Genomic DNA, 26,891 nt, shown 5'->3' on the forward strand with positions numbered 1-26,891 from the left:
ATCGGGGGGGGGGGAGGGAAGGAAAAGAAAGGAAAACAGGGGAAGGAAAGGGAAAGGAAAGTGAAGGGGAAGGGAAGAAGAGGGGAAGGAAAGGGGAGGAAAGGGAAAGTGAATGGGAAGGGATGGGAAAGGGAGTGAAGGGAAAGGGAAGGGGAAGGATGGGAAGAGAAGGGAAGGGAAGGTAAAAGGAAAGGGAAGGGAAAGGAAAGGGAAAAGAAAGGGAAAGGGAAAGGGAAAGGGAAAGGGAAAGGGAAAGGGAAAGGGAAAGGGAAAGGGAAAGGAAGGGAAAGGGAAAGGGAAAGGGAAAGGGAAAGGGAAAGGGAAAGGGAAAGGGAAGAAAGGGAAAGGGAAGGGAAGGGGAAAGGGAAAGGGAAAGGGAAAGGGAAAGGGAAAGGGAAAGGGAAAGGGAAAGGGAAAGAAAGGAAAGGAAAGGAAATATGGGGAGGCTGAAGCTAAGGGAGGGAGGTGGAAGCTGGGATACAGGGACTGGGATGGGGTGGAAAGAGTGGAGTGGGAAGGGGAAGGGAAGGGTGCAGAAGGAAGTAGAGGAGTAGAGGGTAGAAGAGGGTAGAAGAAGGGAAGGGGAAAGTGGAAAAGGAAAAGAGGGGAGAAGAGGCTGGGGAAGAAAGGGGAAGGGAGAGGAAAGAGAGGGGGAGAAAGGGCAGGGGGAAAGGGAAGAGGAAAGGAACGGATGGGGAAAGGGAAGAGGAAAGGAATGGATGGGGAAAGGGAAGAGGAAAGGAATGGATGGGGAAAGGGAAGAGGAAAGAAGGAGGGGAAAGGAAAAAAAAAAAAAAAAAGGGGAAAGGGAAGAGGAAAGGAAGGGAAAAGGGAAGAGGAAAGGAAGGATGGGGAAAGGGAAGAGGAAAGGAATGGATGGGGAAAGGGAAGGGGGAAAGAATGGATGGGGAAAGGGAACGGGGAAAGAAAAAAAAAAAAGGAGGAAAAAGGGGGAAAGAAGGAGGGAAAGGGAGGAGGAAAGGAGATGGGAAAGGGAGAGAGGAAAGGAAGGAAAGGGAAAAGGGAGAGGGTCGTGACCCCACATCAAAATGCGACCTGGGGGCAAAACCACACCCAAAACAGTGGTGGGGATGAGGGTCTGGGATGGGGGGACACGGGTGGGGGACAGGGACAGGACAGGCATGGAATAGGGATGGGGGCAGGATGGGGATGGAGCAGAGACAGGGACAAGACAGGAAGCGAATAGGAAAGGAGATGGGATGTGAATGGAAGAGCAGAATGAAGGCATGAGGAAGGGAAGAGGAAAGAATGGATGGGGAAAGGGAAGGGGGAAAGAAGGATGGGAAACAAAAAAAAACAAAAAAAACAAAAAAACAAAACAAACCCCCACCCCCCACCCAAAACCACCCCAAAACACCCTGGGGATGAGGGTCAGGGATGGGGGGACACGGGTGGGAGACAGGGACAGAAGGCATGGAATATGGATGGGAGCAGGATGTGGATGGAGCAGAGACAGGGACAAGACAGGACGTGGATGGAGAGGGGATGTGAATGGGAGCAAGAATGAGGACTTGAGGAAGGGATGGGGATGAAGCAGGGATGGGGACAAGAGGAGAGCAGGGACAGGGATGGGATGCGGATGGGAGCAGGGGCAGGGATGGGATGAGATGTGGATGGGAGCAGGGATGTGGATGGGAACAGGGACAGGGATGGGAGCAGCGACAGGGATGGGATGCGGATGGGAGCAGGGATGTGGATGGGAGCAGGGACAGGGATGGGATGTGGATGGGAGCAGGGACAGGGATGGGATGGGATGTGGATGGGAACAGGGTCAGGGCTGGGAAGAGGATGGGAGCAGGGATGTGGATGGGAGCATGGATGTGGATGGGAGCAGGGGCAGGGATGGGATGAGATGTGGATGGGAGCAGGGATGTGGATGGGAGCAGGGACAGGGATGGGATGCGGATGGGAGCAGGGATGTGGATGGGAACAGGGTCAGGGCTGGGAAGTGAATGGGAGCAGGAATGGGGATCGGATATGGATGGGAGAAGGGATAGGGATGAGATGTGGATGGGAACAGACACGGGGACTGGAGGGGACCAGGAATAGAGCCGGGGGTACCGGGGCTGGGGGTACCAGGGCTGGGAACAGGAGCTGTGGATGGGGTGGGATAGAGCAGGGATGGGGACAGAGGGGACCAGCGATGGAGCTGGGGGCAGGACCAGAGACAGGGCCGCGGGGCTGGGGGTGCCCGTGCCTCAGTTTCCCTGCTCTCGGGGGGGGGATTCCCCCCTTTCCTCCCCCCTCCCCCCTTTTCTCCCTCCGTTTCCCCCCCTTCCCGCTCTGTTTTCCCCTTTCCCATCCAAGCCCGTTCCGGAGCCAGCGGGGCCCTTTCCCAGCCCTGACTCAGGGTTTTCCGCTCCGGAGCCGCCGGCGCCGTGGCCGCAACCACCGCCGCCCCCCCCACCCCGGTTCCCCCCCCCCCATCTGCACCCTCACTGGGATCCAGTGCCCGCAAACTGGGAGCGAACTGGGACAGCTCCATCCCCGCTGCTCCCTGCCGGGGGGGGGTCGTGGTCATCTCCGGGGGGGAATTGGGGTTCGGGGGGGGGGGTGATGATGGCAGCACCGGGGCCCCCACAGTTACCCGGGGGTCTGGGGAGGATGGGGAAAGGGGGGTTTGGGGGGGGCACTGAGGGGGGACATGGGGGGGTCCTTCCCCATGGCTCCGGTTTTGTGTCCCTCTGGGGGTGTCCACTCACCGCCCTGCTTCCATCTCTCCCTTCATCCCTTTCTCCCTCCATTCCTCCCTTCTTCCCTCCATTCCTTCATCTCTCCTTCCTTTTTCCCCTTCCTCCATCCTCCATCCCTCCCTTCCTCCCATCAATCCATCCATCCATCCATACATACATCCTTCCATCCTCTGTCCCTCCCTTCCTCCCATCCATCCTCCCATCCATCCATCCATCCATCCATCCTTCCATCCTCTGTCCCTCCCTTCCTCCCATCCATCCATCCATCCATCCATCCATCCATCCCTCATCCATCCATCCATCATCCATCCATCCATCCATCCATCCATCCATCCATCCCTCTATCCATCCATCATCCATCCATTCTCTCATCCCTCCATCCTCTCCATCCTCCCATCCATCCATTTCATCCATCCATTTGATAGCATCCCTCCATCCATCCATCCATCCCTGCCTCCCTTCCTCCCATCCATCCCTTCTCTTTCCTTCATTATCTCCCCATCCCTCCCTCCCCCCCTCCTCCCATCCATCCCTTATCCCTCTCTCCCTCCTGTCCCCCTCCCTCCATCCCTCCCTCCCCCCCCTCCCCCCCATCTCTCAGACCCCTTGGGGGGGTCTCGGGCCCTGTCCCGAGCCTGGGGGGTCTCAGCAGGACGGGCTCTGCCGGGGCCCCCCCGCTGCGGTTGAGCCAGAGCCGGGGCTGGGCCGGGGGCACCGCGGCCTTCAAAGGGAGCCACAGCAGCGGGAATGGCTTCCATGTGTGCGGGGGGGCACTGGGGATGGGGACTGGGAGCACTGGGGATGGGGACTGGGAGCACTGGGGATGGGGAGCACTGGGGATGGGGACTGGGAGCACTGGGGATGGGGAACGGGAGCACTGGGGATGGGGACTGGGAATGGGGAGCACTGGGCTGGGGACTGGGAGCACTGGGATGGGGAGAGGGGCACTGGGGATGGGGAGCACTGGGGATGGGGACTGGGGGCACTCGGATGGGGACTGGGAGCACTGGGGATGGGGACTGGGAGCACTGGGGATGGGGGGACTGGGAGCACTGGGAATGGGGAGCACTGGGATGGGAACTCGAGCACTGGGATGGGGACTGGGAGCACTGGGGAGGGCACTGGGAGCACTGGGGATGGGGACTGGGGACGGGGATGGGGACTGGGGCACTGGGATGGGAACTGGGAGCACTGGGGTTGGGGGGACTGGGAGCGCTGGGGATGGGGAGCACTGGGAATGGGGACTGAGGGCGCTGGGAACGGGGACTGGAAGCACTGGGGATAGGGATCACTGGGAATGGTGACTGAGGGACACTGGGAATGGGGACTGGGAGCGCTGGGAATGGGGACGGGGGATATGGGGGCACTGGGAATGGGGAGCACTGGGAATGGGGACTGGGGATACTGGGTATGGGGACTGGGAGCACTGGGAACAGGGAGCACTGGGCATGGGGACAGGGGATACTGGGAATGGGGACTGGTGGCACTGGGGATGTGGTACCCAGCCCATAGCACAGTGCCCCTGAGCCCCCCATCATAAAGTGTCCCCCCAGTCCCCTCCCATGACAGAGTCCTCGTGTCCAACCCCATTGCCCTGTACCCCCCTTTGTCCCTGTGTCCCCCCCTTGTCCCCGTGCCCCCCGTTCCCTGTGCCCCCCCTTGTTCCCATGTCACCCCCTTGTCCCTGTGTCCCCCCCTTGTCCTTGTCCCCATCCCCTTGACCCCCTGTCTCCCCGTGCCCCCCATTCCCTCTGCCCCCCAACTCCCGTGCCCCCTCTTGTCTGTGTCCCACCCTTGTCCCCATGACCCCCCTTGTCCCTCTGCCCCCACCCCATCCCCCTTGTCCCCCATTGTCCCCATGCTCCCCCCTTCTCCCTGTGTCCCCCCATTCCCTGCTCCCCCCCCCCGTCCTGCCCCCATCCCCTGTCCTGCCTTCCCCGTCCCCCATTGCCTCTGCCCCCATTCCCCATCCCCCCCTTGTCCCTCCCCGCCCCCATTCCCCTCTCACCCCCCTTTTTGTCCATTTCCCGCCCCCCCCATTCCCATCCTCCCCCTTGTCCCCGTGCCCCCCCATTCCCCGTTCCCCCCATTTCCCCTTCCCCCCATTCCCCCTGCCTCCCACTTCCCCCCCATTCCCTCCCCCCCATTCTCCCCCCGTGTCCCCCCCCCTTCCCCGTCCCCCCCATTCCCTTTGCCCCCCATCCCCATCCTCCCCTTGTCCCCGTGCCCCCCCATTCCCCTTGCCCCCACCTCCCTTCCCCATTCCCCTACTCCCCACTTCCCACCCCCCCCTTGTCCCTTTGCCCCCCATTCCCCTTCCCCCATTCCCTCTACTCCCACACCCATCCCTTGTCCCTGTGCCCCCCCATTCCCTCTGCCCCCCCCCATTCCCTCCTCCCTCTGCCCCCCCCCATTCCCCTTCCCCCCCTTGTCCCCCCCATTCCCCCTCCCCCCTCCCCGTGCCCCCCCCTTCCCTCTGCCCCCCCGTCCCCCCCCCTCTCTCCCGGATGTTTCTCTTGCGGTCGGAGGCCCCGAAATAGCGGCGGCCCCGGCCCTGTGGGTGCGCCGGGAGCGGCTGCCAGCGCCCGCGGGCTCCGGCCGGGGGCGGCCCGGCCCTGGGGACTCTCGGAGGGCTCCTATGGGGCTGAGCAGCGGCAGCCGCGGGGCCCGCGGGGGAGCCTGGAACCACCCCGCGCCCCCAGATCCTGACTGTGGGGTGCGGGAGGTGAGGGCGGGGGGGACCCATAGGGTGTGGGGGACCCATAGGGTTTGGGGGACCTATAGAGTTTGGGGAAGCTATAGGGTTTGGGGGACCTATAGGGTGTGTGCGGACCTATAGGGTTTGGGGGAGCTATAGGGTGTGTGGGGACCCATAGGGTGTGTGCGGACCTATAGGGTTTGGGGGAGCTATAGGGTGTGTGGGGACCCATAGGGTGTGGGGGAGCTATAGGGTTTGGGGGAGCTATAGGGTTTGGGGGACCCATAGTGTTTGGGGGAGCTATAGGGTTTGGGGGACCTATAGGGTGTGTGCGCACCTATAGGGTTTGGGGGAGCTATAGGGTTTGGGTGAGCTATAGAGTTTGGGTGAGCTATAGGGTTTGGGGGACTATAGGGTGTGTGGGGACCTATAGGGTTTGGGGGAGCTATAGGGTTTGGGGGACCCATAGTGTTTGGGGGAGCTATAGGGTTTGGGGGAGCTATAGAGTATATGGGGACCTATAGGGTTTGGGGGAGCTATAGGGTATATGGGGACCTATAGGGTTTGTGGGAGCTATAGGGTGTGTGTGGACCCACAGGGTTTGGGGGAGCTACAGAGTGTGTGTGGGACCCATAGTGTGTGTGGGGACCCAAAGGTTTTATAGGACCTATAGGGTTTGGGGGGACCCACAGGGTTTGGGGGAGCTATAGGGTGTGTGGGACCTATAGGGTTTGGGGGAGCTATAGGGTGTGTGGGGACCCATAGGGTTTGGGGTACCAGGAGGTGAATGGGGGGGATGCGGGGGGGGTTTCTCGGGGATCCCATTGGGGACCGAGTTATTCCCGTCCACATCCAATGGGCCCGGAATAGCCCCGGAGGGGGGGGGGGGGTAAGGAACAGCCCGGGGGGGGGAGGGACAGGGCTGAGCCCCGCCCCCCCCCGCGCCCCCCATGCGGCTCCCATTGCGCTGCAGAGCCCGCATCAAAGCGGCCGCGGGGGTGGCGGGGGACCCCCCCCCGGGTCCCTCCCCCCCCCCATGCTCTCCGTTACCTCGGCCCCCCCCCCCGTGCCTGGCTCGCGCCACGCGGCATTTCTGCGGTTCCCAACCCAAAATTGCCGGGACTCGCCCGGCGTCGCCCTGAGCCGCGGCCGCGACCTGCGGGGGGGGGGCGGGGGGCACCCCTCGGCCCCTCCCCCCCCCGCCCCAGTGCTCCCAGTGCTCCCAGTTCACCTCCAGACCGGTCACAGTTCCCCTGTTCCACCCAGACTGGTCCCAGTGCCTCTGTTTCCCCCCCCCACCATGACCGGTCCCAGCACCCCCATTCCTCATCCCAATGTCCCTGTTCCTCATCACTGATCCCAGTGCCCCCCATTACCCACCCCAGTGTCCCTGCTCCTTCCCAGACTGGTCCCAGTGTCCCTGGTCCCCATCCCGGTGTTCCTGGTCCCCATCCCGATATCCCTGGTCCCCATCCCAGTGTCCCCAGTCCCCATCCCAGTGTCCCCGTTCCCCATCCCAGTGTCCCCGGTCCCCATCCCAGTGTCCCCGGTCCCCATCCCAGTGTCCCCGGTCCCCATCCCGGTGTCCCCGTTCCCCATCCCAGTGTCCCCGGTCCCCATCCCAGTGTCCCCGGTCCCCATCCCAGTGTCTCCGGTCTCCATCCCGGTATCCCCGTTCCCCATCCCGGTATCCCCGTTCCCTATCCCAGTGTCCCTGGTCCCCATCCCAGTGTCCTCGTTCCCCATCCCGGTATCCCCGTTCCCCATCCCAGTGTCCCCGGTCCCCATTCCATTTTGCCTCCACACTGGTCCGCACCCCTCAGCCGGAACCGAGGGCTCCCCAGTGGGGACAGGGACGGGGACCGGGACAGGATGGAACAGGAGAGGGTTGGGGGAGCCAGGGATGGGGACCCTGCTGGGAGCAGGGAATGCCCATGGGGATCCTATCGGGACAGTTGGGACCGGGGAATGCCCATGGGGATCCTATCGGGACACTTGGGAGCAGGGAATGCCCATGGGGATCCTATCGGGACAGTTGGGAATGGGGAATGCCCGGGGGGATCCTATCGGGACAGTTGGGAATGGGGAATGCCCATGGGGATCCTATCGGGACACTTGGGAACAGGGAATGCCCATGGGGATCCTATCGGGACACTTGGGAACAGGGAATGCCCATGGGGATCCTATCGGGACACTTGGGAATGCCCATGGGGATCCTATCGGGACACTTGGGAATGGGGAATGCCCATGGGGATCCTATCGGGACAGGGCAGGGCCGGACGGCTCCGCCAGGGGGCAGCAGAGCCCGCGCCGGGTGGCACCGACACCCCCCGGCCACCAGGGGGCGCCATGAGGGGAAGGCGGGGGGGGGTGGGGGGGGCCGGGGTCAATGCCCCCCAGTGCCCCCCGGGTCGGGGGGGTCCGCATCCGGACATGAAAGCGCCGCCGCTGTGCTATAAAGTTGATATCAAACGTGATAACGCCCCCCCCCCGGAACCCTCCATTTTGGGCCCGAAAAGAGGGGGTTTTGCTGTAAAACACCCCAAAACCACCGCAAACCGCGCGCCCCCAACCCTTCCCCCCATATCACGGCCCTAGCGCTGGCAGCCGCTATCGCGACCAAGCTGCTGCGGGAGGACACGGGGTCTATGTCGCGACAGGAAGCGCGCTGCGGGACTGAGAACGTGTCGGCCGCCATGGCGGCTGTCGCGACAGGGGGGAATCGTGACGGGGACAAGCGGGAAGGGAAGGACCGGAGGGGAAGCGGAGCCGCTGTGGCCGCGGCCGGGCCCGGACCCGGCTCCGCGGACCCCGCTCGGCGGAGCCGGGGCGGAGCCAGCCCAAGATGGCGCCTCCTCCTCCGCCACCTTCCCGGCGCCGTCCTCCAAGGGCGCAGCCCGGCCGCTCACCCCGCCTCCCCTCAGCCGCTATTGGCTAGTTTGAGACAGACCGCCGTTCTAATTGGACAGCCTCCCACCACCTCCCTAGCTGCTATTGGTCACCGCGCATGTCATGGCGCCAGCCCGCCTTCCCCCTCGGCGCCATCCGCGCTCCCGATTGGCTTTTCCCGTTGCCGATCACTCCTCCGCCCCGCCTCCCCACCTCCTATTGGCGAAGGCTCCCGCCCATCACACCGCAGCCCACGCCGCCACCGCCTCTCCCATACGGGGTCTCCCTGCGAGCCCGCGCGGGCTCCCATTGGCCCCCGCCTCCGCCGGCCCCCCCCCCACCTCCCGCCTCCCTCCTCCTCCCTCGTCCCGCCCTCGCCTCCCATTGGCTGCTCCTCCCGTCACTCCGCCGCCCGCGGCCGCTCCCCATTGGCCCGCTGGGCAGAGGGAGGGGGCCGGGCCCGCTCCGCTCCGTCCCTCAGCAGCGCCTCGGCGGTGGCCGCGGGTGAGGCCGCCTCGCAGCGCCGGGCCCGCCCGCCCCCCGCCCCGCCGCGCCCCGCTCGGCCCCCCCGCGCCATGAGCGGTGAGGACGGGCCCGGGGGCTGAGGGCTTGGGGGGGGGGAGAGAGCCGAGAGGGGCGCGATCGGCGGGGCCAGAGGCGGCTCCGCCCCGGGCCGGGCCGCGCCGAGCTGAGCCGGGGAGGGGATGGCGGCAGAGGGGGGGGGAACGCGCCGGGGGAGGGACCCGGGGGAGGGGGAAGGCCTCGGGGGAGGGACGGGGCGGCCGGGCCGGGCCGGGAGCGGAGGAGGGGGAGAGATGGGGAGGCCCCGATAATGGGGGGGCCCCGGCCATGGGGGGGAATGGGGGGGGAATGGCAGGGGGGGGGCCCGGCTCCACCTCGCTTCCCCCGAGGGCAGCGGGGGGCGGATGCGGTTGGGGACGGAGGGAACCGGGGTTGGTGCGCAGGGACCCCCCCATGCGGGGCCCATCGCGGTTGGGGCCGGCTCCGCCGCGGGCCCCGCTCGGGGCATCCCGGCACAGGGGATCCCATCCGCGGGGGGAGCCCATGGGGTGGATCCGCGGAGGGGCCGGGGTAAGGAGGAAGGGAAAGGGGAGGCCCGGGAGGGGAGGAGCCGGAGCCCGGAGCAGGGCCGGGCCCTGTCCCGCTGCCAGCTCCGCTTTGGCAGCGCCTCCGCTTCCCAGCGCCGGGGCCGCTGGAGCTCGGTCCCAATCCCCCCCCGTTCTCCACCTCCTCCTTCCCTCCTGTCCCCCGGCCATGTCCGGTAACCGGCGGTGCCGCTTCCCCCCCGCGCAGACCAGGAGAGCCCCGACGAGATGGCGGCGATGAAGGCCGAGAAGGGCGAGGGAGACGCGAGCAGCACGGGCAGCGCCGAGGCCCAGGTGAGAGCGGGGAGCGCCCGGCCCCGGCCCCGGCCCTCGCTGGCCCCGGTGCCAAAGTCCAGGCCCTGGCCGGGACGGGGCGGCCCCGCTCCCGTTCGCCCCTTGGCTGCCTCCCGGGGGGGGGTTTCCCTGCGGGCCCGGTGCTTGGGGGGGGGGGGTCCGGAAGTGGGGTTTGGCCTTGCCGGGAGGCTCCTCCCTGCGCCCGCTTCCCTCTGTTTGCTGCTGCCTTTGCTTTTGGCCGGCCCAGCCTTAACCCCTCCTTCCCTCCGCTTCCATTCCCTCCCCTTCCATTCCCTTCCCATGGAATCGCGGCCTCTTTAACCCCCCCTTCCCATGGAATCGCGGCCTCTTTAACCCGTCCTTCATTGGGAATCACGGCCTCTTTAACCCCTCCTTCCCATGGAATCGCGGCCTCTTTAACCCCTCCTTCCCATGGAATCGCGGCCTCTTTAACCCCTCCTTGCCATGGAATCGCGGCCTCTTTAACCCCTCCTTCCCATGGAATCGCGGCCTCTTTAACCCCTCCTTCCCATGGAATCGCGGCCTCTTTAACCCCTCCTTCCCATGGAATATCGCGGCCTCTTTAACCCCTCCTTCCCATGGAATCACTCCCTCCTAACCCTCCTTCCCATGGAATCGCGGCCTCTTTAACCCCCCCTTCCCATGGAATCGCGGCCTCTTTAACCCCTCCTTGCCATGGAATCACGGCCTCTCTCCTTCCCATGGAATCGCGGCCTCTTTAACCCCTCCTTCCCATGGAATCGCGGCCTCTTTAACCCCCCCTTCCCATGGAATCGCGGCCTCTTTAACCCCTCCTTCCCATGGAATCACGGCCTCTTTAACCCCTCCTTCCCATGGAATCACGGCCTCTTTAACCCCTCCTTCCCATGGAATCGCGGCCTCTTTAACCCCTCCTTCCCATGGAATCACGGCCCCTTTAACCCCTCCTTCCCATGGAATCACGGCCCCTTTAACCCCTCCTTCCCATGGAATCGCGGCCTCTTTAACCCCTCCTTCCCATGGAATCACGGCCCCTTTAACCCCTCCTTCCCATGGAATCGCGGCCTCTTTAACCCCTCCTTCCCATGGAATCACTCCCTCTTTAACCCCTCCTTCCCATGGAATCACTCCCTCTTTAACCCCTCCTTCCCATGGAATCGCGGCCTCTTTAACCCCCCCTTCCCATGGAATCGCGGCCTCTTTAACCCCTCCTTCCCGTGGAATCACTCCCTCTTTAACCCCCCCTTCCCATGGAATCACTCCCTCTTTAACCCCCCCTTCCCATGGAATCACTCCCTCTTTAACCCCCCCTTCCCATGGAATCGCGGCCTCTTTAACCCCTCCTTCCCATGGAATCACTCCCTCTTTAACCCCTCCTTCCCATGGAATCACGGCCTCTTTAAGCCCCCCTTCCCATGGAATCACTCCCTCTTTAACCCCCCCTTCCCATGGAATCGCTGCTTTAACCCCCCCTTCCCATGGAATCACGGCCTCTTTAACCCCTCCTTCATTGGGAATCACGGCCTCTTTAACCCCCCCTTCCCATGGAATCACGGCCTCTTTAACCCCTCCTTCCCATGGAATCGCGGCCTCTTTAACCCCTCCTTCATTGGGAATCACGGCCTCTTTAACCCCTCCTTCCCATGGAATCACGGCCTCTTTAACCCCTCCTTCCCATGGAATCGCGGCCTCTTTAACCCCTCCTTCCCATGGAATCACTCCCTCTTTAACCCCTCCTTCATTGGGAATCATGGCCCCTTTAACCCCTCCTTTGCTTCCCATCCCCAGGAATCCCAGCCCTCCCCACTGGCCCTTCTGGCCGCCACCTGCAGCCGCATCGAGTCTCCCAATGAGAACTCCAACAGCTCCCAGGGCCAACCGGGTGGGAGCAGCGAACTGGACCTGAGCGCAGCCGCAGCCCAGCTCGCCCAGTCAGCCAATGGCTGGCAGATCATCTCCACTGGCTCCAGCACCCCCACGGCCTCCAAGGAGCCCGGTACCAACGGCACCAACGGCGGCGACGGCACCAAGAGCCGCCCGGTGAGCGCGGGGCAGTACGTGGTGACGGCCGCCTCGGGCCTGCAGAACCAGCAGGTGCTGGCGGGGCTGCCGGGCGTCATTCCCAACATCCAGTACCAAGTGATCCCCCAGTTCCAGACCATTGACGGGCAGCAGCTCCAGTTTGCCACGGCCCCAACACCGGCGCAGGTGAACGTGCAGCAGGATGCAGCCGGGCAGCTCCAGCTCATCCCCGGTACCAACCAGCAGATCCTAACGGGCCGCGCTGGGACCAGCAACCTCATCGCCATGCCCAACCTGCTGCAGCAGGCCGTGCCCATCCAGGGCGTGGGGCTGGCCAACAACGCGCTCTCGGGGCAGGCCCAGTACGTGGCCAACGTCCCCGTGGCTCTCAATGGGAACATCACCCTGCTGCCCGTCAACAGCGTGGCCGCCAGCCTGGCGCCCACCTCGCAGACCGTCACGTTGAGCAGCTCCAGTTCCCCGGAGAGCAGCTCCCAACCGGTCACCTCCGGTTCCACCATCAGCTCCTGCGCCACGGCCACGTCGCAGGCCGGCTCCGGGGCCTTCTTCACCAACGCCAACAGTTATTCCAGCACCACCACCACCGCGAACGCGGGCATCGTGAGCTTCTCCACCAGCACCACGGTGGGCGGCAGCGGCCAAGCGCAGGCGCCCCAGAGGGTCAGCAGCGTCCAGAGCTCGGACTCTCTGCAGAGCCAGGTTTCTGGGGTGCCTTTGCAGTCGGGGCAGCAGAAAGAGGGTGAACAGGGGCAGCAATCGCAGCAGATCCTGATCCAACCGCAGTTGGTGCAGGGGGGGCAGACGATCCAAGCCCTCCAAACCACGCCGCTCTCCGGGCAGACCTTTGCCACTCAAGCCATCTCGCAGGACACCCTGCAGAACCTGCAGCTCCAGGCCGTCCCCAACTCGGGGCCCATCATCATCCGCACCCCAACAGTGGGTCCCAACGGGCAGGTGAGCTGGCAAACCATCCAGCTCCAGAACCTGCAGGTCCAGAACCCCCAGGCGCAGACAATCACCCTGGCCCCCATGCAGGGAGTGTCGCTGGGGCAGACGGGCAGCACCAGCACCACGCTCACCCCCATCGCCTCCCTCCCCAGCGGCACCGTCACCGTCAACGCTGCCCAGCTCTCCTCCATGCCCGGCCTCCAGACTATAAACCTCAGTGCCTTGGGAGCCTCCGGCATCCAGGTCCATCAGCTCCAGGGGCTGCCTCTGGCCATTGCCAACGCTGCCGGTGAGTGGGGATTTGGGGGTCCCCTCGCTGCGCCGTCTCCATCACCGGGCACAGGGACCGCGTCGCCTGCGTGGGGCCAGGCTGCTGCTTGGTGGCAAAGGGGCTGGTGCTGAGCTCGCTTTGGGGTGGGTTTGGTTTGTGGGGTCGCGGGTTGGGGTTCGCAGCTGTAGGAGCCTATGGGAGGGGTCTGTGACTGGGAAAGCTCAGGAATGACTGGAATCCCCCATGGAAAACAGCGTTGAGGAACTGCTTGGCAGGGGAGGAGGAAAGGGGTCCTCAAGTGTGCATTGAGCCTAAAGCTGGGAGCGCCCTGCTCCGTGCCCTAGGGATCCATCCCCAGCGTTCCCATAAGCCCATAGAGGGTGTGAGGATGTGGGGTGCTCCGTTCCCTATGGATCCATTCCATGGTCTCCCAGCAGCCCATGGAGGGTGCGTGGATGTGGGGTGCTCCGTTCCCTATGGATCCATTCCATGGTCTCCCAGCAGCCCATAGAGGGTGCGTGGATGTGGGGTGCTCCGTTCCCTATGGATCCATTCCATGGTCTCCCAGCAGCCCATGGAGGGTGTGAGGATGTGGGGGGGTGAGGATGTGGGGTGCTCCGTTCCCTATGGATCCATTCCATGGTCTCCCAGCAGCCCATGGAGGGGGTGAGGATGTGGGGTGCTCCGTTCCCTATGGATCCATTCCATGGTCTCCCAGCAGCCCATGGAGGGTGCGTGGATGTGGGGGGTGAGGATGTGGGGTGCCCGTTCCCTATGGATCCATTCCATGGTCTCCCAGCAGCCCATGGAGGGTGCGTGGATGTGGGGGGTGAGGATGTGGGGTGCTCCGTTCCCTATGGATCCATTCCATGGTCTCCCAGCAGCTCGTGGAGGGTGCGTGGATGTGGGGCCTGAGGATGTGGGGTGCTCCGTTCCCTATGGATCCATTCCATGGTCTCCCAGCAGCCTATGGAGGGGGTGAGGATGTGGGGTGCTCCGTTCCCTATGGATCCATTCCATGGTCTCCCAGCAGCCCATGGAGGGTGCGGGGATGTGGGGCCTGAGGATGTGGGGTGCTCCGTTCCCTATGGATCCATTCCATGGTCTCCCAGCAGCCCATGGAGGGTGTGTGGATGTGGGGGGTGAGGATGTGGGGTGCTCCGTTCCCTATGGATCCATTCCATGGTCTCCCAGCAGCCCATGGAGGGTGCGTGGATGTGGGGGGTGAGGATGTGGGGTGCTCCGTTCCCTATGGATCCATTCCATGGTCTCCCAGCAGCCCATGGAGGGTGCGTGGATGTGGGGGGTGAGGATGTGGGGTGCTCCGTTCCCTATGGATCCATTCCATGGTCTCCCAGCAGCCCATGGAGGGTGCGTGGATGTGGGGGGTGAGGATGTGGGGTGCTCCGTTCCCTATGGATCCATTCCATGGTCTCCCAGCAGCCCATGGAGGGTGGGGGTGAGGATGTGGGGTGCTCCGTTCCCTATGGATCCATTCCATGGTCTCCCAGCAGCCCATGGAGGGTGCGTGGATGTGGGGGGTGAGGATGTGGGGTGCTCCGTTCCCTATGGATCCATTCCATGGTCTCCCAGCAGCCCATGGAGGGGGTGTGGACACAGGGCTGCTCAGCTTCCCATTGGGAATGCTGTGCCTGCTCCTGCCAGGGTTGAAGGGCTCCATTGGCTTTCCCAGTGTTTTCCCTTCCCTGTTTCCTGTTGTTGTCCTGGCTCCGGCTCTTACTGGGTTTGCTCCCAGTTCCCCATTGCTCAATGCTTGTTTCCCAGCAGCGTTATTCCAGGCCTGTGCTTGGCTCATGGGATTATCCCGATCCTTGGAATCCTGGAGCGGGTGGGAGCTCGCTCCTGTTTGCACCCCCCCACTGGGGGGAGGTCTGATGAGATCCCCTCTGCCTGGGTTGTGCTTGCTATGGGATGTACTGGGAAGCCCATGGGCAGCTCCCAGTCTGGAGCCGCCTCCTCCTCCCGATCCATGGTGACAGCACCGGGATGCTCCGAGCTCTTCCCGCTCCAGGCCTGCCAATGGCTCTGGTTGCACCCGTGTCACCCAAACCGGTCCCTCTCGGGTGGGTGCTGAGCTCCACAGCACCCACACTGGGTGCTTGGGGGTCCATCCATGGCTCAGAGCATCCTGTGCTGCAATGGGGGGGTCCAGGTGTGGGTACCACCTATGCCAAGTGACTTATGAGACTCTGCTTCCCAGTGCTTCCCAGTGCTTCCCAGTGCTTCCCTGCCCATCTCCCAGTGCTGGGCTGCTCTGGAAGCTCCCTTGTCCCGGACTTTGGGAAGCAAAGCTCCTCTGCTGACCCCAGTCCAGACCGGGGGATCCCTTGGGATCACTGGAGCTGGACTGGGAGCTACTGGTGCTGTTCCTGCTTCTGGTGGGACAGGGAAGATCCCCCTAGAGGAACCTCGGGAATGTCGGTGCTGGTGCAAACTGGGCCCCCTGTGTGTGTTCATGGGTGTTAAAGGGGGTCCCTGCTCAGTGACCCCAATGGACAAGCCCATCCTGGAGCCGGCTCCGCTGCATCCCAAGGGATGGGATTTGGGAAGCGCCGTCCTTGGGCTCCTCTGCCCTTTCCAACCCTGTCTTGGGAAGGGGTTGGAGCTCCGTGTCCATGGATAGGGCAGGGAAGCGGCTCTGCCCCATGCATGGGTCCCCAATAGAGCCCTGCCTGGCTCAGGTACATCCGGGGCTCAAACCCCACAGCCCAGAATGGGGATTGCAGGGGGATGGAGCTGGTGGGAATGGAGGGGTCTCTGTGGAATGAGCTCCTTTAGGGCTCTGTGCATCACCTGGGATGGGATGGGATGGGATGAATGGAGCGGTGGGGATGGAGGGGTCTCTGTGCAATGAGCTCCTTTAGGGCTCTGTGCATCACCTGGGATGGGATGGGATGAATGGAGCGGTGGGGATGGAGGGGTCTCTGTGCAATGAGCTCCTTTAGGGCTCTGTGCATCACCTGGGATGGGATGGGATGAATGGAGCGGTGGGGATGGAGGGGGCTCTGTGGAATGAGCTCCTTTAGGGCTCTGTGCATCACCTGGGATGGGATGGGATGAATGGAGCGGTGGGGATGGAGGGGTCTCTGTGCAATGAGCTCCTTTAGGGCTCTGTGCATCACCTGGGATGGGATGGGATGAATGGAGCGGTGGGGATGGAGGGGTCTCTGTGCAATGAGCTCCTTTAGGGCTCTGTGCATCACCTGGGATGGGATGGGATGAATGGAGCGGTGGGGATGGAGGGGTCTCTGTGCAATGAGCTCCTTTAGGGCTCTGTGCATGACCTGGGATGGGATGGGATGAATGGAGCGGTGGGGATGGAGGGGTCTCTGTGCAATGAGCTCCTTTAGGGCTCTGTGCATCACCTGGGATGGGATGGGATGAATGGAGCGGTGGGGATGGAGGGGGCTCTGTGGAATGAGCTCCTTTAGGGCTCTGTGCATCACCTGGGATGGGATGGGATGAATGGAGCGGTGGGGATGCAGCGGGAGCATCCCCCTGGAAGGGCAAACAGGGGAGGGAATCCCTTGGGATCCACAGCCCCGGCTCCAGGCTGTTGTTCCTCAGGGATGGGACCGGGCAGGACACAAAGACCTCATTGTCCCGGCTCTGGGTTTATGGGGAGCTTTGTGGCAGGGATGAGACAGCCCCATGGCATTGATGGCAGGGGCAGGTTCTGTTCCCTGTCCCCCATGGACAGGCTCTATCCCCTATGGACGGGCTCTATCCCCTATGGACAGGCTCTATCCCCTATGGACAGGCTCTATCCCCCATGGACAGGCTCTATCCCCCATGGACAGGCTCTATCCCCCATGGACAGGCTCTGTCCCCCATGGACAGGCTCTATCCCCCATGGACAGGCTCTATCCCCTATGGACAGGCTCTATCCCCTATGGACAGGCTCTATCCCCCATGGACAGGCTCTATCCCCTATGGACAGGCTCTATCCCCTATGGACAGGCTCTATCCCCCATGGACAGGCTCTATCCCCTATGGACAGGCTCTATCCCCTATGGACAGGCTCTATCCCCTATGGACAGGCTCTATCCCCCATGGACAGGCTCTATCCCCCATGGACAGGCTCTATCCCCTATGGACAGGCTCTATCCCCTATGGACAGGCTCTATCCCCCATGGACAGGCTCTATCCCCTATGGACAGGCTCTATCCCCATGGACAGGCTCTATCCCCCATGGACAGGCTCTATCCCCTATGGACAGGCTCTATCCCCTATGGACAGGCTCTATCCCCTATGGACAGGCTCTATCCCCCATGGACAGGCTCTATCCCATGGACAGGCTCTATCCCCTATGGACAGGCTCTATCCCCTATGGACAGGCTCTATCCCCTATGGACAGGCTCTATCCCCCATGGACAGGCTCTATCCCCTATGGACAGGCTCTATCCCCTATGGACAGGCTCTATCCCCTATGGACAGGCTCTATCCCCCATGCACAGGCTCTATCCCCTATGGACAGGCTCTATCCCCCATGGACGGGCTCTATCCCCCATGCACAGGCTCTATCCCCTATGGACAGGCTCTATCCCCTATGGACAGGCTCTATCCCCTATGGACAGGCTCTATCCCCCATGGACAGGCTCTATCCCCCATGGACAGGCTCTATCCCCTATGGACAGGCTCTATCCCCCATGGACAGGCTCTATCCCCCATGGACAGGCTCTATCCCTATGGACAGGCTCTATCCCCTATGGACAGGCTCTATCCCCTATGGACAGGCTCTATCCCCTATGGACAGGCTCTATCCCCTATGGACAGGCTCTATCCCCCATGGACAGGCTCTATCCCCTATGGACAGGCTCTATCCCCATGGACAGGCTATCCCCTATGGACAGGCTCTATCCCCTATGGACAGGCTCTATCCCCTATGGACAGGCTCTATCCCCTATGGACAGGCTCTATCCCCTATGGACGGGCTCTATCCCCTATGGACGGGCTCTATCCCCTATGGACGGGCTCTATCCCCTATGGACAGGCTCTATCCCCCATGGACAGGCTCTATCCCCCATGGACAGGCTCTATCCCCTATGGACAGGCTCTATCCCCTATGGACAGGCTCTATCCCCTATGGACAGGCTCTATCCCCTATGGACAGGCTCTATCCCCCATGGACAGGCTCTATCCCCTATGGACAGGCTCTATCCCCCATGGACAGGCTCTATCCCCTATGGACAGGCTCTATCCCCTATGGACAGGCTCTATCCCCCATGGACAGGCTCTATCCCCATGGACAGGCTCTATCCCCCATGGACAGGCTCTATCCTATGGACAGGCTCTATCCCCCATGGACAGGCTCTATCCCTATGGACAGGCTCTATCCCCCATGGACAGGCTCTATCCCCTATGGACAGGCTCTATCCCCCATGGACAGGCTCTATCCCCTATGGACAGGCTCTATCCCCCATGGACAGGCTCTATCCCCTATGGACAGGCTCTATCCCCTATGGACAGGCTCTATCCCCTATGGACAGGCTCTATCCCCTATGGACAGGCTCTATCCCCCATGGACAGGCTCTATCCCCCATGGACAGGCTCTATCCCCTATGGACAGGCTCTATCCCCTATGGACAGGCTCTATCCCCATCCCCATCCCATCACACATCAGGAACCGGGGTTATTGTGCAATTTCCTGCCCTGGGCTCCCCGTTCCTTCCGCTCTCCCCTCTCCTTGGGGGGGGTCTTTGCCAAAGGAACCCCAAGAGACCCCAGGTTGTGCTTGGCACCAGGGGGTGGATGCTGATGCCTGGGGCAGGAGGTGGAGCTGGGGGTCCATGGGGCCGGTACTGGTCGGTACTGGTCGGTACTGGTTGGTACTGGTGGGACCGGTTGGGTGCTGCCCCCATGGCTCCCCAGGGACGCGTTTCCCTCCTCCGCTTCCTTTATCTGTGCCCCCCCCCTGTTGCTCCTTTATCAGCCCCTGCAGGAGCCGGGGGTGGCTCTGGTCCAGAGCTGCGGCTCCCACCCTCGTGTCCTGGAGCTGGGGCCCCATCCCGGGGCAGGAGGGGTTCGGGGTGGCAGCAGTGGGGGCACAGAGCCCCTATGGGGGGAGCTGAGAGCAGCTCCAGTGCCTAAAGGGGCTGCAGGGAACCTGGAGAGGGGCTGGCACAAGGGATGCAGGGACAGGGCAAGGGGAATGGCTTGAACCTGCCCGAGGGGAGACTGAGCTGAGCTCTTAGGCAGAAGCTCTTCCCTGTGAGGGTGCTGAGGCGCTGGCACAGGGTGCCCAGAGAAGCTGGGGCTGCCCCATCCCTGGCAGTGCTCAAGGACACAGGGGCTTGGAGCCCCCTGCAACAGTGGAAGGGGTCCCTGGGGCTGGATTGGGGCTTTCAGGTCCCTTCTCCCTGACCCATTCCAGGGTTCTCTGTGCTGGGGATGTGGTTGGAAACCAGAGCCTGGGAGGTGCCTGCGGGGCTTCCCCTGCCTCCTGTGGGTGCCTTGGGCTGGGATGAGGCCGCAGCCCCTTTGGTGCTCACAGGGATCCTTCATCCCCCCTCCCGACCTCAGCATCTCCCTCCTCCCATCTCCCCCATCACCGGGGCCTTCTCCTCCTCCCTGTCCCCCTTCCTTCCTTGCCTTGGTGGGACCTGAGACCCACAGCATTGACCAGGCTGGAGGCTCCATCCCAGCTCCACAGGAATCCAATGGGATGAGGAGGGCACAGGAGGGGTGCATTGGGTTTGCAGCACCACAGCGGGGCCGAGCTCTGCAGATGGATGAGGGGATCCCAGCAGCCTCCATCAGCACAAAGATGTCCCCATGCTTCCCAATGCCTCAAGCTCCTGTTCCTGCTCCACTTTCCATAGCACCAAGCAATGCCAGAGCCACCCTGCTCCTGAGGACATCAAATGAGACCCAAGGCAAGGGGAGCAGGACCCAAACCAGCATTGGTCTGTGTGCAGCTCGGCCCTGCTGTGTCCTGGCTCCATCAAACCCCATCAGAGGAGGAGGAAACAGAACCTGGATGTGGGGGTGCCTCTTGGGGCGCATCCCTGTTGTGTTGTGTGGGGCAGGCCCAGCCTGGGCCCTGCTGGGGTTTGGTTCCTCCATCCTCTTCCTTGTGCCTGGAAGCTGGAATCACTTTGGTGTGGTCCTGGTGATGGCTTCCCCTCCTCTCCCTCCCTGCTGCCCCCCTGCTGCAGAGCTGGCCCCAGAGCCCCCATTGCTTTGCTTGGTTCCTTGTCCCTGACCCCCCCATGGGGTCTGCAGGGGCAGGGGCTGGAGCTGGGCCTGGACCTCGTTGGAGGTGAGGGGCAGGACCCCCCTGTTCCTGAGGGCACTTCCCTCCTGGCTCCCCCCATCCCCAGGGATGGACCCCGGCTCCCTGCTCTTCCCATGCATCCCGACCCGAGCATGGAGCAGCCTCTGAATGGAGGTGACCATAAATGAGGCTTCCTCTGGGATCTGGAGCATCCCAAGAGGTGCAGGATGAGGCCTCTGCACACAGGAGCCTTCCTTCAGGTCTCCCCGGATGGGATGTGAGCCCCATTGCCCCAAGGAGGATATGGGGAGGAATGCCCGATCCATTCCAAGCCATTGGAGCCGGGTTCTCCCCTTCCATTGTGTGTCCTGCTTCCCGCAGCATTCCCACCTGGCACAGGGAGCCCTCGCTGTCAGCACTGGGTTTAGACTCTGGACTCGTGTTGCAAGAGCTGGAAGGGGCAGGAGGGGAAAGGTTTGGCCCCTGGAATGGTGCAGCCGAGGTTCCAGTGTCCTCTCCATGGCAGCAGTGTCCCTGTCACTGCTGGAACCAGAGCCCCATCGTGGCGCTGAGCTGATCCCAATGGATCCATCCCATCTCCTGCTGGCAGCAGCTTCGGGTTGTGAGTGCTTCCCCCTGCCTCTGGAGGGGCCCATCCTGCTCATGGTGCTGTGCACATGGCAGTGGTGAGCAACGGCTCCTGCTCCTCATTGGGATGCTCTGGGGGTTGCCCAGTGCCACCCTTCCCATGTGGATCCAGGCCGAGCTCCAGCTGGGGTCTCCATCCAGCCTCCCAGTTTGGGAGCAGAGCCACTGGGATCACTGGTTTGTGTTAAAGCTCCTGCAGCTCCAGGGCCACCGGAGCAGGAGGCTCCAAGCTGGGAACGTTCCCAGCACCCCGACAGGATCAGAGCTGGATGAGCACCCAGATCCCCATGCACTGGGATCACTGGAAGCGATGGATCTATTCCCGGTGGGTTTTGGCTCCGGTCCTGGGTACCACTGACACCTGCTGGTAACAGCACCGAGGGACTGGGAATGCCATTCCTTGTGTAACTGCCTCCTGGCTGCAGCTCCAGCTCCTCCCTGGGGATGCTCGGATGCTCCCTCCCACCCTTTGCCCCCATAGAGCATCCCAAAGGCTGCTCCAGCAGCAGCATCCCGGTATCCATGGGCCTGCAGCCCTCTGGTGCCATGGCTCCGGAGGAAGGGGTTGGGAATGCTGGTGCTGGAGACTGCACTTTGTGGTGTTTGTGTTCCCTGTTTAGGAACCAGCTTCCAGGTGCTGGGAAGAGGGGATGGAGTGAACCTGGCACCATTGGTGTTCCTCCTATCCCAGTATCAGGCTAGCACATTCCTTCCCATTAACTCATCCCCACTGGAGCCAATGGTGAGTGTTCCTTGGGAATACTCCCATTGACCCAGCCTCATTCCCAACACTGGGATGCCCATGTCCAACCACCACCAGGTTCAGGTGCTGATCCCAGTGTGGATCCATCCTGGCTCCCTGCTTGCGAATGGAAGTTGGTAGGAAAAGGTGTATTTTGGGGTTGGATTCCGGGTGGGAATGCCCTGTTGGCTGCAGATGGGAGCTTGCAGCTGGGAATCACTCCCTGAGCCTCTTGTCTCTGGCTTTCCAGCATGGAATAATCCACTTGGGAAGGGTGGATAGGCAATGGGAGCAGCGCAGAGCACCCGAATGGCCATGGAAACCCTGAGGCTTCCAAGCCCCTCATCCCAATAGGAATGGGGTCTGTTTGCATTGGGAGCTCCTTGGCGTGACCCTGCTGTTCCTATGGCTTTGATCGTTGGGAATTGCTCCTTGGCACAGGGAGGGACCGGGATCCCTTTCATCTCTATCCCCATCTCCCTGTGTGTAATCCCAGCACTGGAGCGGGGAGATAGCATCGTCCCGACGGATGCTGCTGTCTCCAGCCTGCTTTATTTATGTCTCCCTGTTATATAGGGGGGGGATTGCATCAGCCCTGCAGGAATCCTGTGGGATTGCGGCGTTCCCCAGCCTGCAAAGGGAAAGGGGCCTCATCCAGGTCCATGCATAGTGGAGCCCTTGCTCTGTCTCTGGGATGCGCTGCTGGATTCAGCACTGGAATAGCTGGAACAGCCCCAAGGGGAGGGATGCTCTGACCCTGGGATGCGGCTCCCGGGCTGGCCTGGGGCAGCTTGGCCTTGCTGGCGGCTGTGGGAGGCAGGCACGGCCTTGGGAAGCAGTGGGGCGGCATTCCCAGGGCACGGAGCCCTGGAGCAAGCTGGGATGAAGGCGTTCCTGTGGCTCCATGAGTGGGGAACACCTGCACCCCCCCCTCTGTACCCCAATCCCCCCTCTCTGCCCGCACTGACCCCGGTGTTTTCCCCCTTCAGGTGACCACGGAGCTCAGCTGGGGCTGCACGGAGCCGGTGGGGATGCACTGGGGGATGAGAGCACGGCCGTGGAGGAGGGGGAGGCCAGCCCGGACCCCCAGCCCCAGCAGGGCCGCAAAGTGCGGCGGGAGGCCTGTACCTGCCCCTACTGCAAGGACAGCGAGGGCAGGTGAGCGGGGTGGGATGGGATGGGATGGGATGGGATGGGATGGGATGGGATGGATGGGATGGGATGGGATGGGATGGGATGGGATGGATGGGATGGGATGGGATGGGATGGGATGGGATGGGTGGGATGGGATGGGATGGGATGGGATGGGATGGGATGGGATGGGATGGATGGGATGGGATGGGAGCCCTCCCACTGGAGCAGGGTGCTCCAAGCCCCTGTGTCCATCCTGCCCTTGAGCGCTGCCAGGGATGGGGCAGCCACAGCTTCTCCATTCCAGCATCCCAGCACCCTCATGGGGAAGAACTGCCCCATATCCCATTGAACTCTTCCCTCTTCCAGTTGGAAGCCCAAACCCCTCATCCCACCCCTCCATCCCCTTGTCCCAGCCCCTCTCCAGGTTCCCTGCAGCCCCTCCAGGCTCTGGAGCTGCTTTCAGGTCCCCCCTTCCCGCAGCAGAGGGGCAGGATCCCCACCTGGAGCTGCTGCTCCCACTCTGGGGGTGCAGCCCCGCACTGGGGGGGTTCTGGGCTCAAGCCTCATGGGGGGGACCCCAAACCCCTCTCCTCAGGCTGCTCCATCCAGTCCCCCCCATCCTATGCCTATGCTGGGATCACCCCAACCCATGGGCCAGGAATAGGCTGAACAAGCCCCTTGTTTGCCCCCATTCCCACTCCCTCCATTCCCAATGTCCCAGCGTTGTTTTAACCCTGCCCCTGTGCCTGTTTCCCTCAGGAGCTCTGGGGACCCAGGGAAGAAGAAGCAGCACATCTGCCACATCCCGGGCTGCGGGAAGGTCTACGGCAAAACCTCTCACCTGCGGGCTCACCTGCGGTGGCACACGGGGGAGAGACCCTTCGTGTGCAGCTGGGTGCTGTGCGGCAAGCGCTTCACCCGCAGCGACGAGCTCCAGCGGCACAAGCGCACGCACACAGGTCGGGATGCACTGGGATCATGGGGCTGTGTCCCCTGCGTCCTCTTCCCAGGGGTTGGGGTGCAAGGGGGGAGCTGGATCCTTGTGGGAATGGAATGATGGAATTCAACAGTGAGTTGGGTTAGGGGGGGAGTGTAAAGCTCATCCAGGTGCCATGGGTAGGGGTAGCATCCACTGGAGCAGGGTGCTCCAAGCCCCTGTGTCCAACCTGGCCTTGATGGGATGGGGCATCCAAACCTGCTCTGTTGAACCATATGGAGCCAGGCTGAGAAAGTTGGGGCTGTTCAGCCTGGAGAGGAGAAGCTGCGTGGAGACCTCATAGCAGCCTTCTGAAGGGGGCTATAGGGATGCTGGGGATGGACTCTTCATTAGGGACTGTAGTGATAGGACAAGGGGTAATGGGTTAAAACTGAAACAGGGGAAGTTTAGATTGGATATAAGGAGCAAATTCTTTCCTGTGAGGGTGGTGAGGAACTGGAATGGGTGCCCAGGGAGGTTGTGAATGCTCCATCCCTGGCAGTGTTCAAGGCCAGGTTGGACGAGGCCTTGGGTGCCCTGGTTTAGAGCGAGGTGTCCCTGCCCATGGCAGGGGGTTGGAACTGGATGAGCTTAAGGTCCTTTCCAACCTGAACTATTCTATGAACCCATCCCAGTGCCCCAGCACCCCCAACCTGAAGTCCCCCTGTTCCACTCTGACCCCATCACCCCTTGTCCCATCGCTCCAGTCCCTGATGCAGGTCCCTCCCCAGCATCCTTGTACCCCTTCACCCACTGGAAGCTGCTCTGAGCTCTCCACGCAGCTCCTCTGCTCCAAGCCCCAATGTTCTCCTCTTTGTGGCCTCCCTCCATCACCTCCGCATCCCTCCATGGAGGACCCCCGATCCCTTGGGGCTCACATCCCTCTCCCTCCCACCCCACAGGAGAGAAGAAGTTCGCCTGCCCGGAGTGCCCCAAGCGCTTCATGCGCAGCGACCACCTCTCCAAGCACATCAAGACCCACCAGAACAAGAAAGGCGGTGCCGGCAGCACCGTGGCCATGAACGTCTCCGCCGTCCCCATGGACACGGGGGCCGCGGCCGAAGGCAACGGCGCTGCCCCCCCTTCGGCTCTCATCGCCACCAACATGGTAGCCATGGAAGCCATCTGCCCCGAGGGCATCGCACGCCTGGCCAGCAGCGGCATCAACGTCATGCAAGTGGCCGACCTCCAGTCCATCAACATCAGCGGCAACGGGTTCTGAGGCGCCGCAACCGGGACCTGCTGCCGGCCCCCGCGGCATTCCCATGGGATCGAGCCCGAAGGCCAGAGCTTTCTCTCTTATTTTTTAATCCAGCTTCACCTTATCATTTGTTGGGGTCCCCCCCCCTTAATTTCACTCCCTGATTCCCACCCCAGCATTCCCGGGATGCGCTCCCGTCGCTTTAGCCTTCGATGCCATCATGCCTTGGGGAAAATACACGATTCTCACCTTAACTTTTTAGGGGAAAAACAAAAGGCAAAAAAACAAAAAACGACAAAAAAGGAAAAAAAAACACACAAAAAAAGGACAAAAGACAAAAAAAAAAGCTTCTGAGGAGCCGCCCCCCCCCCTTTGCCCCCCCAGAGTCTATATTATTATATATATATAACGTGTAAAGCGGGCTCGCGGGAGAGAGCCCAGGCGCTGCCGCCACCGGGACACCGGGTCTCTTTGATGCCTTATCCCGGGCCAGGCCGAGCCTGGGGGCTGAGCTGCTCCGGGATTCCCTTTTAGAGCAAATCCCTTGGGAAAGGGGAAAACCACCCCCCCCACCCCAATGGGTTCTTTTGTACCCCTTACCCTTGGCTTCTCTGTTCTCTGGAGCTTGGGTTCTTTTCCCCCTCCGTTCCCTTTCTTTGTGCATCCCCCTTGGGCTTCCGGATGGGTTTTCCAAGCAGCTTCCTTTGGGAAGAGCCTTCCTCCCGCTCCGCACAGGGCATGGGGGGGTTCTGAGCTCAGAGCTCAGCCAGGTCCCAGCCCCAGCTCCGGGGCTTCTCCTCAGGGAAAAGGTCTCGTTTTCCTTCATCACTGCTGCATTGCAGAGGAATCGGCCCCAAAACTGATGGAGGCGGCGCTTTTCCACCCGGGATTGGCCTGCAGGGGACAGGGGATGGGGCTGGAGGCAGCTCCCCCACCCCAATCCCGTTGGATACGGGGCAGCTCAGGGGAAACCCCATTGGTTTTCCAGGATCCGGCGTCTCCCAGGCCGGGATGGCTCCAGGCGCCTTCCTCCCACACCCTCCTCTTCCTGCTCCCATCCGGCTGCACACACACATCACATCCCCCCCACACCCCAATTCCAATGGGGATTTGATCTCAGGGTGCTGCATCGGGATTGCATTCCCGAAACACGGCAGCGGTGGGGCCGGGATCCCAACCGCGCTTCCCATGGGATCGGAATCCCTGTTCCCAGCAGGGATGCTGGGGTGAGAGGAGCACCTGGAGGGGGGGGAACCGGGGGTAGGAATCACCTGGGATGGGAAAACCAGTCCTGGAATGGGAAAACCAGTCCTGGAATGGGGAAACCAGTCCTGGAATGGGAAAACCGGCCCCAGTTGGGAGCAGCCTTGAGCTCCCAGTGGTGGTGGAGAGGTGGAGGTGGCCCCTGGGGTCCCCATCTCGATGGCTTTGGGTCATGGTGCCACCACCTTTGCCCATGGGAGAAGCTGGTGTGGAGGTGAGGAACCCATGGACTGCTCCATGAATCCCAGTGGTGTCTTCCTGTATCCCAACCAACAGCATCTTCCCAGTCCAGCTCAATGATCCCTTCTTCCACCCATCCCAATGGTGTCTTCCCAGTCCAACCCAGTGATGTCTTCTTCCATTGAACCCCACAGTCTTCCTTACCCAACCCAATGGCTTCCTCTATCCAACACAGTGATCCCTTCTTCCATCCAACCCAATGGTGATTCCCAATCCCTCCCAGTATCTTCCATCCAACCCAATGGTGTCTTCCCAATCCATGCCAGTATCTTCCACCCAACCCAGTGGTGTCTTCCCAGTCCATCCCAGTATCTTCCATCCAACCCAATGGTGTCTTCCCAGTCACTCCCAGTATCTTCCATCCAACCCAGTGGTGTTTTCCCAATTCCTCCCAGTATCTTCCATCCAACCCAGCAGCGTTTGCCACATCCATCCCACCCAATGATGCCTTCTTTCATTCAACCCAACGGTGTCTTCCCAGTCCATC

General features: G+C 62.3%; 2 protein-coding genes across 4 annotated transcripts in view; one reads left to right on the forward strand and one right to left on the reverse strand.

Annotated features, from left to right (window-relative positions):
- The window catches only part of AAAS (aladin WD repeat nucleoporin), a 66,144-nt gene that overhangs the window by 20,691 nt on the left and 18,562 nt on the right, over positions 1-26,891 (reverse strand). The window lies entirely within an intron of this gene.
- On the forward strand, positions 8,824-25,008 carry SP1 (Sp1 transcription factor). 2 transcript variants are annotated; one of them, XM_061347238.1, is made up of 7 exons: positions 8,824-8,883; positions 9,616-9,701; positions 11,490-11,741; positions 11,835-12,981; positions 22,580-22,748; positions 23,484-23,683; positions 24,603-25,008. In XM_061347238.1, the coding sequence occupies exons 1-7, from the start codon at positions 8,877-8,879 to the stop codon at positions 24,920-24,922; spliced, it is 2,181 nt and encodes a 726-aa protein (XP_061203222.1). In that variant the 5' UTR covers positions 8,824-8,876; the 3' UTR covers positions 24,923-25,008. The 2 variants fall into 2 exon arrangements, with proteins under 2 accessions (XP_061203222.1, XP_061203221.1); XM_061347237.1 differs by having other exon boundaries at positions 8,825-8,883; positions 11,490-12,981.

The sequence above is a fragment of the Neopsephotus bourkii genome, unplaced genomic scaffold (genome assembly GCF_033783945.1).
Source record: "Neopsephotus bourkii isolate Nb327-2 ecotype Australia unplaced genomic scaffold, CSIRO-AGI_Nbou_v1 NB_309, whole genome shotgun sequence".
In the NCBI taxonomy this organism is placed as follows: Eukaryota; Metazoa; Chordata; class Aves; order Psittaciformes; family Psittacidae; genus Neopsephotus; species Neopsephotus bourkii.